Here is a 17,061-nt window from a genome sequence, read left to right as displayed (position 1 = left end):
TGCCTTCTTCCAAATAAAACTCCCTATTCCTGTTCAATGCAACAAATGAACAAGAGTTCCCAGGGGAAATAGCCAGGAAAATGTTAGAAGATGTTACAAGGTGTTAGAAGATGTTATTTAAGATCCAACCCTTCCCCAAGCCACGTCTTGGTTTGGGCTCAAAGGGCACGGGGGTTTCTCTATGGGGAATTGGGAAGCCCAAAGGATCAGTGCCAACACGCAGAGCTAAATCCTCACCCGGGTCCTGCTCCAACATTTTTTGACTGCTCGGTGGCACAACCTCATGAATGTCCCATATATGGCTGAATCCTCGGACCACTTGCGTCCAGCAAACCGCTGTTTTCTCACCCCAGGTACTAATTCCAAGGAGAAACTTTGCTTTTCATCTCAGAAAGAGATGTCTCAAATTGTCCCTGTATTTCGCAAGAGGTCCATGCAATGTCCCCAGATCTGCAGGTGGAACATCCAGCTCAGCCCACAGCAGCATCCCCTGCAGACCCTGTGGGAGAGGCTCTGAAGCCAGCCGGGAGCCCTGGGTGGGCCCTGCAGGCTACCACTGCCCTGGCCAGCCCTGACTGACCTCCCTGTGCCACCAACTCCCCCAGTGGGGTTTTACAGGGACTTCCTTAGAGGGATGCAAACCCCCAGGGTCTCCCTTCTGGGTGGCGAAGAACAGCCCAAGGCAGCAGCTCCACTGCAGAATTTTAAATCCCAACACTTACTAGGACTCTGCTTTTTCCCCTCTGCTACCTCCCTAAACCCTCCCATTTCTGTCCTCTCTGGAGTGTGACAGACATGTGGACACCGGCACCACCAGTGTCAGCTCTGGGAACACTGTGATGCTCTTGGGGCTGCACCCATGGTACCTGGAGCCACAGCTGCTTCCTGGCCACCCGTGCAGGAAAAGCCCAAATATTTCCTCCATGTCACCTTGTTGTGGGCTTATTTATCTCTTCAGGTCATTTTTGACTCTTTTATTTTTATTCCCGGAAAGACCTCTCTGAGTGTGGGGTGGAAATGCAGGAATAGCTCTGCATTACCTTGTGATCCCTACCCTGGAATTGTCACATAAACAGTTAAAAGTCACATTACTGGGGACACAAGTGTCCATTCCAGTCCCTTCCCTGCTTTTGGAGCTGTCTGGGAGTGTCATAAATGCTCCTGGAATTTTTGCAGACTGCTTTTAACCCCAAAATACACCACAGTACCATGCACCATCCGTCTGTCCACCTGCTCAGCACTTCACCCAGCCCAGCTGCCATTCCAGCTGCATGGATTTGCCCATCCCTAAACCTTGCAAGAAAATGACCTTGATTAAAAACCAACCAGAACCAAGGCATTGAACCTTGAGCAGTTCTTCACCAAAGCTCTTTGTGCTGCTCCTTCGGTATTGCCTCAGGATGGAGGTTTTCTTGACGGGGGATGTAAATCAGCTGAGGCATTTTGTGTCTCTGATCACATCCAAAATCACAAATGTCATTTATTTTCAGACCTGAGGTTTGGCTATTGCTCAAGTTTCTCATAATCATGTCTCAGTGCTGACAGGCTGGAGCCTGAGCACAGAGCTGGCTGTGCAACCAGCTCCTTTTAAAATCCAACAGCAAGGAAAGGAGGGAACAGTATCACATCCAACTCTTATCTATTATCATTTTAAATTTGGTTTTACATCTTGTTTGGGTTTATTTTGTTCAGTTTTATGTACAGGGGAAGTGTCAGCTCTTCTTTCTCTTGCTTGCCCTCCTCTGAGCATCAGCAGCTCTGCTTTGGTGCCTTTCCAAACCCCGTTGGGGAAAGGATGCGCTCAGCAGTTTGTGACAAAAGGAGTTCATTGGGCATTTCATGGGAACAAACAAAACCAACTGGCTCAGGAATGGACAGAACCCAGACATCCATGAGTTCTTTTCCCAAATAATTGTTCATGCTAACAATTTCCTGCAATGATGGGGAAATTTCAGGTCTACAGACAACAGAAGGAAAATGAGAAGTTAAAATGCAGTTAAAAAAGGATAAAATTCACCAATTTGGTGCCTTTCTTCACCTGAGCAACTTTTCAAGCTGTTCCAAGAGATCTTCCCTGCCAAGACACTTGGCATCATGCCTCTGGGTGCCATTGTGGCAACATGGGGCCTAAAAGCAGCATCTTCCCAAAAGCAGCATTTCTCCTCCCCACCCCGGCCATGCTCTTCCTCATCCAGCTGGATGATGCCCTGTGAACATCACACCTCAGTTCTGAGTAACCTCCCAAACACCAATCCCCAAGACCAGTTCCTGCACTGTCCCAAGCTGGAAAAATGCCTGAACAGGATGATTTTTGCATCAATCACCCTGAAAGTCCAGGGATGGACCAGCTCCACTGCACAACCTGAATACTGGTGGCACAGGGAAAAGCCATGATGGGAGCAAGCAAGGACGATGTCCCAGCACAGCTGGATCCTCTCAACATCTTCCTCTCCTTCCTTATTTATGGCTGGAGCTGAATCCTCCTTGTTCATCTCCTTGGCAGACGATCAGAACTCATCAATTCTCCATTCGCCACTGAGCATCGTGTTTCTTCCTAGACATTTTTTCTTAATTATCTGACAATAAAACAACTTAAAGGGGGATTAATAAAAAATCAGAGAGGCAAGAAACAGCCATCAGTGTGCTTAAAAAAACAAAACCTCTGTGGGCAACCCATCCCACTGCCCTCATCCCCATGTGGAGCTGAAGTACCAGGCACACGTTTTAAGGTGAAGAATTCAATAGTTTATGGGATTGTCCAGCACCATCAGAGATGTTAAATGAGGGATTCAGGGATAAACCAAGGATTATGTAAAGCAGATCTTTAAGGACAATGTGTTTTCCATTCAAAGACTCAGGAATGTCTAATAAAAAGCAATTGATGTCAGAGCAATGGGGCTCTGCCAGCAGTGCTGGGTTTGGGGTGAATGAGGCTCAAAATGGGAAAATAACCAGCTGAGCTGTTCTTAGGCATTACAAAATGCAGGAGGTGGGGAGGGACTGGCCCCAGGAGCCTGCAATGGACACAGGAGCAGGATGGTGACGCAGTGATTGGGAAGAGGGAGAAGGGTCTGGGGACACAGGAGCTCAGTGCTCGAGGGCTGGGGCAGCCCCTCCGCCACCTTCCCCCATGGGGGATTCTGAGCATCCCCTTCTCTGCCTGGACAAGGAAGATATTTTGCAGCTTGTTCCACAAGCCTTGTCCTTTTGGTGCATCCCAGCCCTGAAATCCCACCCCAGCCTCCTGATCTGATGTCCAGGGGATCCAGCAGGGCTTGGACCACATCTAGCTGCCCTGGAACAGCCATGGAGATGCAACATCAAAGTCCCCCCTCAGAAACCCTTCCCAGAAATCTCTCCAGCCTCAGCTTTTTTATTTTTTCCTAAGCAAAGCAGACACATCTTCCATTTCTCCACCAAAAAGGGAAAAGGCAATAAATTATTATTCCCTTTAATTAAAAGGGGTGTCAGTCTTATAAGCAGTTAATTAATAATTCCACATTAACCTAATTAAGCACTGGGAGAGCTGGAGGCAGCACAGTCCACACAAGGCACCCGGAGTTGAACCTGCTGGGTCAACTCCTCCTAAACCTGGAGATAAAATCTCTGTCCTCAACAGGATTTAGGGATGAAATCCCAGCAAATGCTACCCTGGTGTCACAAAGGTGCTTGTTCCTATCCTGCATCCCCTCACGCCTGCAGGAACAAATCCAACTTATCATCAGCACTTTTGCTTTCCAGCTGTGCCCAAGTGTGAACAACTCCAATTAATCAATGGCTGTATAAATCATGATATTGTTATAAATCAGAGCTCATTAACAATAACAGGGGTTAAAGCAGAGGGGAGCAGAGGACAGCACTCCTTCCCCTTGCCAGGTGCTGGGGAATCATCTCCTCTTCCTCCTCTGCCCACCCACTCCTAAACCCTCAACTGCAAAGTGGATTTTCATGCAACACTCCTATAAAAAAGTGCAATTCCAGGATATGAAGTAGTCATTAATCACCCGGAAATTGTGCTTGTTACAGGAGAAACATTAACAAAATAATCATAAATCGTCTGCCAGCTCTGATTTGCGGGTGCACACGTTTACAAGGCGATGGAGAGGCCTCTCATTTGGCTTCTGTAATTAGTGATTAACCCTTTGTCATGCGGGACAGAGCATGACACAACCAGCATTCTCCACCATGAATTGCTCATGCATCCCCCCAACACAAAATATCTGAGGCATTCCTGGCATCCTTGGAGAGCTGTAGGTTATTAAAATCCTATTATTTCATTGCTATGATTAGATTAATATTATTAAATGATTGAAATATCCAGCCATGCTGGAGGCAACTGGGGAGGCCCCTTCCTGCCTAGAGCTGTAGGTGCTGCCAAAGACCTGGATGTGCCCAGTGGCCCAGTGAATTAAACAGGAGCAGGAGATATTCCTCCTTTTTTAATGCCTTAATTAAAGTGACCAGCTCCCAATGAGAGGAGGAGGGAGGAAGGAAAGTCCATGTGGTTCAGCTGTCGCTCCCAGCAGTGGCTCAGACAGTCGAGGACCTGCAACTCTGACCCCGAGGGGGAGGAGCAGAACCAGGAAATAAATCCTCAAAAAGGCAATGGGGATGTTCACAGGGTTTCCAATGGTATGGGTGATCCAGGGGGTCCTGGGTCCGACTGGCATCGTTTGTAGTTGGGGCAAGGAGACCGAGGTTCTCAAGCGTCTCTGCCGGCTTCGGACCTCGGCCCTGCTGCCCAGACACCACCCTGACCTCTCCATTCTGCTTTGGCTCGTTTCTTTTGGGGTATTTTCCAGGATTTGGTGAGTGTCTCGTCCCAATGCAGTCTGGGTTTGGAGATAAATTTGCATGTCTCCTGAGATGCAAATATCCCCCTCTCCCCACCGTCCGGGGGGGTGGGGGTTGTCATCCTCCTGGCAGCAGGCAAGGGTGGTACTGAAAAACAAGAATTCTCCACAACAGAGAGTTAAACAACGATACTCAACAGGTGATCACAAAATTAACTAAGAACTCTTGGCCAGCGATCAGTTCCCAGCTCAACTCCAAACTCTGCAGCTCCTTCTCTTAAAAAAAACCAACAAGGTAACCCTTTTTTTGTTCATAACACCCAGGATCCCAAACTAACCAGGTGGGAAAATGCTGTTTTGTCCTCTGACTCTGCTGTCCTTGCAGTGCCATCACATGGAGCTTTACATACACCTACAAGTGACCTCAAGGCTCCTTATAAACTGAAGAAGTCAGTGAGAAAAATTCTTTTTTTTTTCTCTCTCCCCCGTGCTGTCACAGAGGCTCTGGTGGGAACACCCCTGAGCCCTCCAAGGCACCCCCAAAAGCAAATCAAAACCCAGAAAAGGCAGAAAACCTGTCACCTGCATTTGGAAGAGAGTTTTTTCCAAACTTGGACTTTTCCTTCATCTTGAATCTGAATTCACACCCCAAGGAATATGTTGTTTTCCTTTTCTGTTAAAAAAGTATGTGAACTATCAAGCAGCTTTACTAAATCTTCTATTTAGGATCATGACAGCCTTAGGGCTGGGTCACCTGAGACAGAAAAGGTCCTGACCTGAGCACCTGGCCTTGTTTTAGTACCCACCCGTGTCTGTCTGTGCTGGATCACTGGAATGGGGCCAGTCTTGGGACGATCTGTGAGGATCCAGGAGGAATCTGTGGGGCCGAACCAAGCAATGCCTCCCTTGGATATCAATCCTTTGCAAAGCAATTCTCTGTGACAGGTCTGTCCGGAAGGCAGGAGGCTCTGCTTCTCCTTTCCCCCTCTGATGTAGTCAGTTTTAATTGGAACACTAAATGAGAACTTTCCTTCAAGATAATTATACAAAACATTGAATTGAATTACTGTCGGGATTTTTTTCTCACCACTTGTGTCAGGCATCTGCTCTTTTTAATAATCATCTGACGAACGTGTCCCAGCAGCTCTCCCTGCCGGGAGCGTGTCTATACCCAACAGGGCAGCTGGAAGGCACCGGGTAATAAAGCAGAGAAAAGGGACTTTTCTCCCCAAAATTCAGAACCATGGAATGGTTAGGGTGGGAAGAGACCTTAAAGCTCATCCCATTCCACGCCTGCCGTGGGCAGGGACACCTTCCACTGTCGCAGGCTGCTCCCAGCCCCGTCCAGCCGGGCCTTGCGCACTGCCAGGGATCCAGGGCTGTCTCACCACGACGATCCTGGAGGAATTTTTCTATCTAAATGATTCCATGACCTAGTAACCACGCGGACCGAGATGCTCCCGTGCCCATCACCGATACCCGTCTCACAGAGAGGTTGGCTGCGCAGAGGCGGGGACAGTTAATAACTTTATCGCGTTTTGGGGACAAAGCAGCGGGAAGCGGGCGCAGGGAGGGCGCGAGGCGGCCCCGCCGAATCCCCGCCCCCTGGGCGCACTAGCGGCCGGGCCGCCTTAAGGCGCGGGGGCGGGGCCGGCCGGGGCGGGGCCAACCCGAGCGTCACCGGCGGCAGCGCCGGGCTCAGCCGGGGAGAGCCGAGCGGAGCCGAGTTCCGCCGAGCGGAGGCGAATGCAGCGAGCGGCGTCGCGGGCGCTGGGCGGGGCGCGGACCCCCCGGGTGCTGACTTGCCTGGCTCGGACCCCCCCGGGGCGGGCACGATCGGCCGCGGCGGGGACCCCTCCGCTCGGGCTGCTCTATGAGCGGCATGGGGAGGCCGCCGCTGTCGTGCAGTAAGGGTTGGACACGGGGATGCATTGCAGGGGGTGCAGGAACGGGGTGGGTGTGAATGTGGGGGGGCATTGCAGAGAGGGGATGCAGGCGCAGAGCCAAGGCTGGGGTGGGGGGGCACAGCTGGGTAGAGATGTGGAGCTTCAGGAGTGCAGAGAAGAGTGGGGGTGCAGGTTTTGGGGTGCTGCAGGGCTGCTTTGGGGGTGCAGTGCAGGGGGGTCAGGACTTGGCCACCCCAGATGCAGAGGGTGGGGATGGGTTGCAGCTCCCTATGGGACCCCTGAACACGCAGGGAGGTACTGGAGGACCCTAGGATGCCCTAATGTTTTCCTGGTGCCATGGTCTCACAGGTGGATGCTGGGGGTGATGCCTCCATATCCCTCACCCTCTTGCTGCTGCTCTGTCAGTTGGCCTTAAACCTCATGTTTTTCTCAAAAACCTTGCTTAATTTGGGGTATGACAGGGAGGTCAAAGCCTCAGCATTGCTGTGCCCCAACTTCACGCTGGTTTGCATCCCAGTGATGAGTCTTCCCTTTGAGATCCCAATTTAGGGACTAAAGCAGCATCACAAGCATTTTTTGGTACAACTGCTGATGCTTGGCATCACAAATCCTGGAAAGGAGAAAGTTGTTGTTTAGTGGAGTTTAGGCCTTTTTTTTTTCAAGGGAGGAGACTTTGAGCTTTTGCTGCCCCTCTTGAACCAGCTCAGTTCATGCTGATACATTATCCAGGTGCATCCAGACACCAACCCCCTGTTTTTTTGGAGAAGGACTGTTGTTCTTCCAAATGATCATTTAGTTGTGCAATGGTGCTTGTCACCACTGCTACTTCCTGAGATTTGCTGTTACCATCCCATTGCTTGTGCAAGACTGGTCTTGCTTTGTGACTTCTCCCTTTTCACAGATTTCCAGAAATACCCTAGGTTCCCATAACGCTCGAGCGGGGCAGGATGAGTCGTAAAATCCCCAGCCAAAACCGCAGCTTTTTTACACAATCTGCTGAGTTGTTAAGTTTAGTGAGCATCTCTGGGCTTGGTGACATGGGATTGGTTTGGGTGGTTGGTTTTTAGCAGCCTCCTCCAAAAATCTATCATTCTGTCTAACAGAAGTCTGATTGTTTTGATGGGATGGGGCACACGGTGCTGTTAATTGAGGTGAGGTGTGTAGGTGATACAGGCACCCTCCAGCTTCAGCCACAGCACAAAAGACATCAGCAAACTGGTGTTAATGCCCTTTTCCATTGTATCTCCCTGTTCAGACTGAAGGATCTGGAAGTGCCCAAGCTGGGGGACTGCGATGTCCACGTCAAGATGTTGGCAGCCCCCATCAATCCCGCCGACATCAACATGATCCAAGGTAGTGTGTTGGATTAATACTTTGCACATTGGTTCTTGCAGGATGCTCTGAGTTGGAAGGGACCCACGAGGATCTTCAAACCCAGCTCGTGTCTCGGAGGGTTCGGATATGGCTCCTGGCATGGGGATTTTGGGGCATGAGGGGGTCTCCAGCTCACCTCCAGCTTCCCTACAGGGACCTACCCCCTCCTGTCGCCGCTGCCGGCCGTGGGGGGGAACGAAGGTGTCGGGGAGGTGCTGGAGGTTGGGCGCCATGTGACAGCTCTGAAACCTGGGGACTGGGTCATCCCCGCGGACGCCGGACTCGGTGAGTTCATCCTCGGCACTGCTGGGTCCTTGCTCACCCCCTCCTGCTAAGCATCTTCCTAGGGGATCTTTGGGGTGCTGGAGCCCATGGGGGGACGCCCAGGCTTGCCCAGAGAGCAAACCCTTAGCAGCTCCTGTGTGAGCTGCTGTGGGGATTTTGGGGGTTCCAGAGCAAAAGTACAGCTTTCCAAAGCACCATCTACCCCACCAGGGTGTGGGTAGAGCCATGAACCCCTGCACTTTCAGCAATTACACCTGATGGGACTGGACTGAAAATGGGGAACAAACTCCATTAGGGAGTGCTGGGTGAGGGAAGCAGGAGTTGGAACTTATTTAGTACCATGTGAGACCAATCATAGTGAAATAGTTGGGATGATTGGTGGGGTTATTTCTTACCTGTTTATGTCTTGGTTTATTTTCACCACCTGTTTTTCTTTTAAATTAATTAATTAATTTTTATTTTATTTTTAATGTATTTTTTAAAAGCAAGCTCAGTTCCTGCTGCCCAGCCCTAGCAAGTGATGCTGCTCATCCTCCACAGACATAGGAACGTTCTTGAGAAGGATAGGGGTCCCCAGGAAAGGGGCTTCTGTGCACAGGACTTACCATGCACCCTAGAACACCTGGAATAGGAGCAGTGGCAATGCCATTCCTTATGCCAAACTTAAATTTAGCAATAATCTTCTTTTCTGTAGCATAGACCCTTTATGGAATGTCTGCTATTATAAAGCATTGCAGCAATCTCTGTTTCTCTGGAAACAACCACGTTTTGTCCCATCAGCTTAGAGCTTCCCTAAAGACCTGGGATAAAACATTTCACACGGGCAAGGTCACGGTGGCCTCTCACCGTAGTTTTCTCTTTAATAATGCTCTGCTGAGAAAGTGTGGGAATGTATTTCCCAACAAATGTCTCCCATGCTCCTCCAAAATGCCAATGGCCTGATATTTGCTGGTTGTGGTTTAGTGTCACAGCTTGTTCTTTGCCTATTTCCTCTTAAAAGACTTTTTGCTAAATGAGAGAAGGAAAACGATAAAGTTAAGAGCCTAATGGGGTATTTTTAAGCATAAAACCACTGTAAATAGATGATAGAGGGTTAAATTGGATATAAGCATAGAGGGAGTAAAGCTGACTAAATTGGCTTGGAATATATGGGTTCATCCATAGGATGGAGAGTATTTCCATTATCTCTGCATACATATCCAGGGAGCCCCAGTCCCATTATCCCTCTGGGAAATGATTAGGCTTTGCTGGGTGATAAATCTTGGCAGGCAGCGAAGAATCCATTCCTTGCCCTTGAAGCATTTTGACTCTATCCATATGAGAACCCATTCAATAATTCTCTCTCCAGGGTGTAGCTGGTTCCCAGCACTTGATGCTGCCAGTGCCAAGGCTACAATGGGAGCTGATGGTTTTCTTTTGCTTTCCCCCCTGCTGTGGATGTGCCCGTGGTGCTGCTGTTTCCAGGGACGTGGCGGACGCGGGGAGTGTTCCCTGAGAAGATGCTGCTGAAGGTGCCCAGTGACATCCCAATGCTCTGTGCTGCCACTCTGAGCGTCAACCCCTGCACAGCGTTCCGTCTGCTGGCTGACTTTGAGAGCCTGGCACCTGGTATGGCCCTGCCATGAGGGAGCAATTCCACCCAGATTTCCTGGCTGCCTCTGCAGTGGGAATCTGGGTTTATTCACATCCAGGTGACTCCGTCATCCAGAACGCCGCCAACAGTGGGGTGGGCCAGGCCGTCATCCAGATCGCCAGGGCCTCCGGCATCAAGACCATCAATGTGGTGAGGGACAGGTGGGTCCTCTGGGAGGAACGAGTTTGGGAGCTGGATCTGCTCATCCTGCCCATCCAGCCCAGGATTTTCTTCTGTTTCCTCCTCCAAGTTGTTCTCCAGCCTCTTCCCTGTTGTCCCCACGCAACACTGAAGAAGGAAGGAGAAGGGGGAACTCTGCTTCCTGGCTCATCCTGGCTCCTCTTTTTTTATCTCGTTTTTCCCTCCCCAGACCTGATCTCCCAAAACTGGTGGAGAGGCTGATGGCCCTGGGCGCTGACCATGTCATCACCGAGGAAATGCTGAGAAAGCCAGAGATGAAAGATACATTTAAGGTACCTCAATGCTGATCCCACTGAGAGATGGTCCAGGGCTGTTGCTGCTGTTCAGCACTGCAGAGAAATGCAGGGATGGTGGGAAGGACAAATTTCTCTCTGGATCAGGATTTAGCCCTGGTAGTGGAGGGATTTTGCTGCTGCCACAAGGGAAGGATCACAGATTTTGGTTCCAATCAGACTGGGCGTGAAGCAGCCTGGTCTAGCTGAAGTTATCTTCTGCACATGGCAGGGGATTGGAATGAGTCCCTTCCAACCCCAGCTGTTCCTTGAGTCTCATGGATTTTAGCTCTACTACTCTCAGCAGCCCTCAGGTAAATGTTGAGGTTAATGCAGATGCTTTATCAAGAACCATGGTCCCATCCCTAAAGAAACCATAAAATTTGGGAACCTTTGTCATAAACCCTTGCAGAGCATCCCGAGGCCCCGGCTCGCCCTGAACTGTGTTGGAGGCAAAAGCACCACAGAGATGCTGCGGCATCTGCAGTAAGTTTGGCTGAGTGGTTTGGCTTGGGCACAAGCCTGGGGACAGAAACTGGCAATAGAGGGTCTTGCTCTGGAGTCTGTTGAACTTTTGGAGAGGGAAGATGAATGGAAAAGTGGTTTTGGATAACAGCAGTGATTTGAAGTCTCACGCTACTGGAGGTAGTTGGGGTCCAGTTGTAAAGATCCACCAGGTCCTGGCCAGGTGTAACTCATGTGCTGAGCTGCAAATTCAGCTAATGGTGCATGGAAACAAGAGGAGAGCCTGGAAAGTGGGATCTGAGGGGTAACTGGGGAGCCCTGGGTGCAAGGACAGCCCCAGGGCAGTTGGGGATGGCAGAGGAGGAGGTGGCAACTCAGAGCTGCACTTTTGGGACCACCTAACGTAATAGCTCTTTCCTACTCCAGGCCCAAGGGGACCGTGGTCACCTATGGGGGGATGGCAAAGCAGCCTGTGATGGTGCCTGTGGTGAGTACTGGGGTGTCCCTCCTTAGTCTCCTGTGCTCCACTGCACGTCCCATCCTCTCAGTACTGTGGGCACCTGGCTCTCCGCAGGTGCAGATTGAGACCCTCCAGCCTTTTTAATTTGCTTGATGGGATCCATCACAGGACAAGCTGTGTCCCACTGCTGGGCTCTTGGCTTTTTATATGGAGGGTTTGGGCTGCCAAAAAATTCCAGGGGGGAAAGGATCTCGCAGGTGCTGAGCATCAAACCTGCCCTGACTCCACACCTCGGAGTCACCTCTCCGCATCCCTGGCTCGCAAATGGGAGCTCTAACAAGGGGCCTTACTGCCACTTCCCACCACTGTCATGCTGGGAGGGGACACACACATGTCACTGCCTGAGTGAGGGGACATGGGAGTCACTGGATGCACAAGGGGATGCTGGTGTCATTTGCACAAGAGGACGTAGGTGTGTCATTGGGTACCAGGAGGACCCACAGGTGTCACACATTCCACAGAGTGCCTTCATCTTCCGGGACATGAGGCTCCGTGGGTTCTGGATGACGCAGTGGCGGAAGGACCACGCGCAGGGTGAGCTGGGGGGGCTGAGTGACCTGAGCTGGGGGGGCTGAGGGACATGAGCCAGGGGGCTGGGGAGCCTGAGCTGGTGGTGCTGAGGGTCTGTCCCCTGTCAGGCGTGGGAGTGGAGACAAACCCCACTCAGCACCATCCTCCCTCCCACTCACAGAGCCATCTCTCTTGTCCCAGTGATGCCTTGAGAGGCTGCCTAGAACAGAGGCTGGACAGTGTTAAAGGAATAAAGTAGGTATTTATTAAAAGGCTTCCTTCAAAGGACACACCTTGGGCAGTGCAAGAGCCTGGCCGAGGGTACACCCAAGATGGACAGTGGGTCACAAGTTTTCACACTTCTATAAGTTTTGGTCCATTTCCGTATCGGGGTTAATTGTCCAGTTACAGTCCCATCCTCCCAGTTTGCTCTCCTCAGTTCACTGCTGTTTGCACTTTTTGGGCCTGAAGCTGCAGCGGTGTCCTTGGTTCTGGGTCTGGAAAAGGATTGTTCTGTGTGACTGAGCTGTGAGGAGAGCTTGCTGACACTTTATATGAAGTTCAGAGTTACACACTAATGCAGGACAGAATCTGGAAAATATGAAAGCTAAAACTTAAGGCATCACTGGGGTCCTGAGACAGGGACCCCATCACTGGGGGCCTCAGGCAGGGACCATGTCAGGGGCTCTTCCCTCATCCCACATGCCTGAGCTGGGGCATGTCACACCCAGGGACCCCATATGGCCTCAGGTGGGTGTTCCCAGGGGTGGTGGATGGCCCTGCATGGCACAGTGAGAGCTCCCTCCTTCCTGAGCAGACCAGAAGAGCGTGGCTGCAATGATGGACGCCCTGTGCCAGCTCATCCGCAGGGGCCAGCTCACAGCGCCGGCCTGCACCAAGGTCCCGCTTCAGGACTACAGGGCAGCACTGGAAGCCTCCATGAAGCCCTTTGTGTCCTCCAAGCAGATCCTCCTCCTCTGACCTGCAGCTTCTGGAGCCCTGTCCTGTTCCACATTCTTGTCCACAGACTTGAGGGGGGAAAAGACCCCTCAGATCCCTTGAATTTCTTTTTTTTCCTTTGTTTTTCACATTTTGGATGCCCACTGAAAGCTTTAAAAGCCTCCACAGCTTTGTGTGGAAGTGCTGCAGGTGGGAGGCTGCATCTCACTGTGGCTGGGGGAGTTTGGGATCCCAAATGATGGCTCGCTCAGCTCAGGGTGTGAAAAGAGAGCAGTTTCCCTTCAGATGTGCTTTTGGGGCTGGCAGGGCTGTAGTTATCCCAGCTGGAATGTGGGATGGGCAGGGAAGCCCAAGTCATCTCCCTGCAGCCCTGCTGCCTTCAGGCCAGCTCCGAGTGGGAGGAGGAAGGGGCATGGGCTGCCCCAGTGATGAGGAGTGCTGTGCTTGGAGTGGCTCTAGGTGCTGCTGCAGCTCCTGGAGGAGCCCTGTGTCACCCCTGGCTGAGTTTGGCCAAGGGCACTGCAGGGGCCAGAGCCTCTGGCCATCGTCAGCTGGAGCCAGGCCGTGTCCCTGAAGGCCCTCCTGCCCGGGTGTGGCACCGTGACTGTGACACGGCAGAGCAATGTGAAAAGATTTATTATTGAGAACAACCAACAATGTGTTCTTGCTTCCTCCTGTGCTGCTCTTTTACTCTATGACCCCACAAGCTCCCCATGGTCCCTGCTCTTCCCAGTCCAGCTGGCCGAGGTCCGGCAGCGCTGGCTGTGCAGGTGGGGCAGTGGCGGCGTGCTGGAGTGTGGCCGGCCCCTGGCCCCGGCCGCAGCGTGGCCATCCCAAAGCACGGACGGGAGAGTGGGGGCGGCTCAGCCCCGGGCCCCTGCGCAGCCCCTGTGCTTGGCTGCCCAGAGCGGAGTGTGGGCAGTGGGAGCAGGCGGGGCCCGTGTGGGGCAGGAAGGGCGGTGTGGGGCCGAACAGCCGCGGCTGGAGCAGGAGCAGCCTGCGGGGCGCCGGCCGGGCTGTGTCTGCGGGGCCGTTTGTGTGGGCAGTGGGAGCAGGCCGGGCCCGTGTGGGGCAGGAAGGGCGGTGTGGGGCCGAACAGCCGCGGCTGGAGCAGGAGAAGCCTGCGGGGCTGCTCTGTAGGGCCCGGCTGTGTCTGCAGGGCCGTTTGTGTGGGCAGCGCCTGGCACTGCCCGCCCGGGGGGCTGTGTCTGCCCGGGCCTCGGGCACCGTGCAGCGGCTGCTCGGAGATGTCTGGGTGTCCTCATCCTCCTCCTCTTCCACTCCTTCCACCGGCTGAGCATCCCACCTTTTCCTTGGGAGCTTTGCCAGCATTTCAGTGCCCGGGGGTGGGGTGGGGGCACAGCTGGGGGGTTTGTGCTTTCCCCAGCACTCTGCAGAGCCCTCCGGACACAGGGCAGGTCATCCCTCATGAAAAAGGGGTTGGAGTAGAACAGCAGCTACAAAAGGCAAAGGAAAGGAGTTGTTTGCTGCAGGGTGGAGGAAGAAATTTGAGAGAGCCAGGAGCTGGCTGGAAAGGACAAATGGGTGTTTAAAATGGGAGTTTAAAATGGGTGTTTAAAGGACTCTGGCTTTGGCCAAGTAAAGTGTTAGGACAGAGCTTTGTTAAGTCACATCCACCCTCATGTTTTGAGCATTTGGGAGCAGAGAAGTGTAGGGTTTTCAAAAGCCAGAAAACTGCTGAAGAAACCCGAAGTCCGTTAGTTTTCAGGCCCCTCAGCATGTCCAGAGGAACTGACCCCAAGACAAAACAAAGCTGTCTGCTCCCATCCAGTCTCCAGCCTTGTCAAGGCTCATTTTAGCTGAACTTGAACCTCCCTGTGAGCTTCCCGAGGAACCTCTGAGTTAGGAGGAGCTGATGCACCTTTCCCGGTGCAGACCCAGCTGCTGCTACTGCTCTGAGTTCCTCCATGGAGGTCAGCAGGGGAGAATCCCCTTCCATTCTGCAGAATCCATGGAACATGAGCTGGAGAAGAAAGCTTCTCATGGACTCGGTTTCAAAGATCTTCTGGGTCCCCCTCCTGCCCAGCACTTCCTTCCTGAGCCCAGAGCTGATTCCAGCTGTATTTCCATGTGGAATGTCCTGCCAGGGCAGTGCTGTGTTCCACTGCCCCTGGGAGCAGTACCCAGGGAGGGATGGGGAAGGGGACAGCATTGGGCATCCAAATACCCCAGACCTCAGGTTTTTCACTTGGGACCTTCTCCCCCATGCAGAAATGCCAATATGGAATTCCTCTGGAATGATCCAAGTGTGTGGTATCCACAGGGCTGCTTCTCGTGTGACTGTCCCTGTTCCTGGGTGATGTTCTCGGATCCCAGCAGGCTCTCCATGCTGCTCCATAGCATGAACTGTATGAGAAATGTTCCTCAAACACATCTTGCAATGGAAATAACCTCCCTTGGGTTGGGTTCCTCAAACTTTGTTTGCCTCAGAACCTTCAGAACCCAGCCCAGGGACCTCACTGGTGTTCTCCCACCTTGTGCCCATTTCCCAACATGCTCCGAGTGAGAGGACTGTGGAATTGTGTGGAATTGTGCATGGACAGAGTAATTGTGAGGGACTGGTTGTGTCAGCTGAAGGCTCTTCTGGGATTCATCCTGGAGTCCTGGACAAGTTGGTGGGGTTATGGCAGGGCCTCTCTGGATCTACCAAGGACCTGGGGGGCCCAGGGAGGTCACTCCTCACTGGGAGCTGGCAGTGTCATTCCCATGCACAGAGAGGGTCTGGGGGACAGCCCAGGAAGGTGTACCTTCATTTGGGGGATTTTCTGGTCCCAAGGGGTGAGGAGAAGAGCAGGGCAGGAATGTTGCTCAGGATTGGAGGGAGCACTGTCCAACTGCATGTGCACTTGGAAGAGCAAAACTCTCTGAAATTAAACCCAACTGCCATGCTGGCTACTAAATGGACATGTCAAAGTCATTTTATCCCCCCTAAAACCCTTCACACTGAGACCTCCCTTAGCAGAAAGCAGGTGTGCCCCAGGATAGACTCTGTGCCAGCGTCTCCCTTCTGCTCCTCCCTCCCTAATAAATCCCCCAATATTTTGCATTTCCTTTCCCCTTGCCAGCATTGGAGGCAGAGCCCCATTGTGTGCCTCCTTGCTTCCGGATCAATTGATAAAGTGGGGGAAAAAAAAGCAAAAAAAGAGCCAAGAGATCATTACGAGCACTATCAAGCATGGCATAAACCAGAAAAATTAAGGCAGAGATTTTATCCCCCATTGTTTATTGGGCTCAGCATTTATTAAAACCCAACATGCTTTAGAGAACTCTTACACAAAATTTTCTGACCTCTCACTCCTATACCAGGGCACAAAGGAATAAATAAATAAACTTAATTCTCTTTGTCAAATGAGCAAGATCATGGCTGGAAATCCAGCTGCTGGTGTTGCACCTAGACAATATTAATCATTTTGGAGGTGATTGTGGGGTTTTTCAGGGGGGTGGCTACTAATGCTGGAATGTTCCAAGAGCCTCTGCTGGGATTTGGTGTGATTTAGGCATCTGACGTCTTAACGGAAAGGATAAAAATAATTCCCCAAACCTGACATTCAGAGTTCCGCGAGAGGGATGTTGTTGCTCCCAAGAGGGAATGAGGAAAAGCCAAGTCTGCTCACGGATGGGGAATGCCGTGGGGGGACGCCTGGGCACCCCGAGTGTGGGGATGCGGGACCCCCATCCCTGCCTGCCTTTGGGGTCCCATCAGGATACAGCATTTTGGGAGTGGGGCAATCCTCAGGCCCCTGCCAAAGAGAGGACCCCTAAGCACCTCGGCACCGTCATTAGCGCCCTGCACGTGGGAAAGGGGGAATCGATCCATGCTCTCCATAGAGAACGGGACCCCCATGGGAAGGCGAACCCCAATACACGCGGTGCTTGGGGAGAGGGCACCTCACAAGCCCCCTGACCCATGGGAAGGGGGATCCCACACCGCCCTGCACATCAGACACGTGGGAACGCCCCTCAGGGCTCCGCACACGGGAAAGCTGGATCGAGCCATCCCCTCCATGGAGAACGGGGCCCCCACCTCCGGGCCGGTGGGGCCCACACGGCGCCATGGCCTCTTTAAGAGCCAACCCGCTCGAGGGGCGTGGCCCGCGGTGACGCTGCCTCGCGTCGCTGC

At 52.4% G+C, this 17,061-nt stretch overlaps 1 protein-coding gene across 5 annotated transcripts; it reads left to right on the top strand.

Annotated features, from left to right (window-relative positions):
- The first annotated feature begins 6,092 nt into the window (after window positions 1-6,092).
- Window positions 6,093-16,691, top strand: MECR (mitochondrial trans-2-enoyl-CoA reductase). 5 transcript variants are annotated; one of them, XM_050983416.1, is made up of 10 exons: window positions 6,484-6,700; window positions 7,956-8,053; window positions 8,228-8,359; window positions 9,824-9,967; window positions 10,051-10,153; window positions 10,363-10,465; window positions 10,878-10,951; window positions 11,357-11,417; window positions 11,912-11,984; window positions 15,153-15,351. In XM_050983416.1, exons 1-10 carry the CDS (start codon window positions 6,540-6,542, stop codon window positions 15,239-15,241), a joined length of 1,038 nt encoding a protein of 345 aa, XP_050839373.1. In that variant the 5' UTR covers window positions 6,484-6,539; the 3' UTR covers window positions 15,242-15,351. The 5 variants fall into 5 exon arrangements, with proteins under 5 accessions (XP_018778029.2, XP_050839371.1, XP_050839373.1 ...); XM_009097531.4 differs by lacking the exon at window positions 15,153-15,351 and adding an exon at window positions 12,778-13,076 and having other exon boundaries at window positions 6,488-6,700; XM_018922484.3 differs by lacking the exons at window positions 6,484-6,700; window positions 10,878-10,951; window positions 15,153-15,351 and adding exons at window positions 6,093-6,287; window positions 12,778-13,595.
- Window positions 16,692-17,061: the final 370 nt, after the last annotated feature.

Source organism: Serinus canaria, chromosome 23 (genome assembly GCF_022539315.1).
Source record: "Serinus canaria isolate serCan28SL12 chromosome 23, serCan2020, whole genome shotgun sequence".
Taxonomy (NCBI): domain Eukaryota; kingdom Metazoa; phylum Chordata; class Aves; order Passeriformes; family Fringillidae; genus Serinus; species Serinus canaria.
This window is presented reverse-complemented; position numbering and strand designations above follow the sequence as displayed.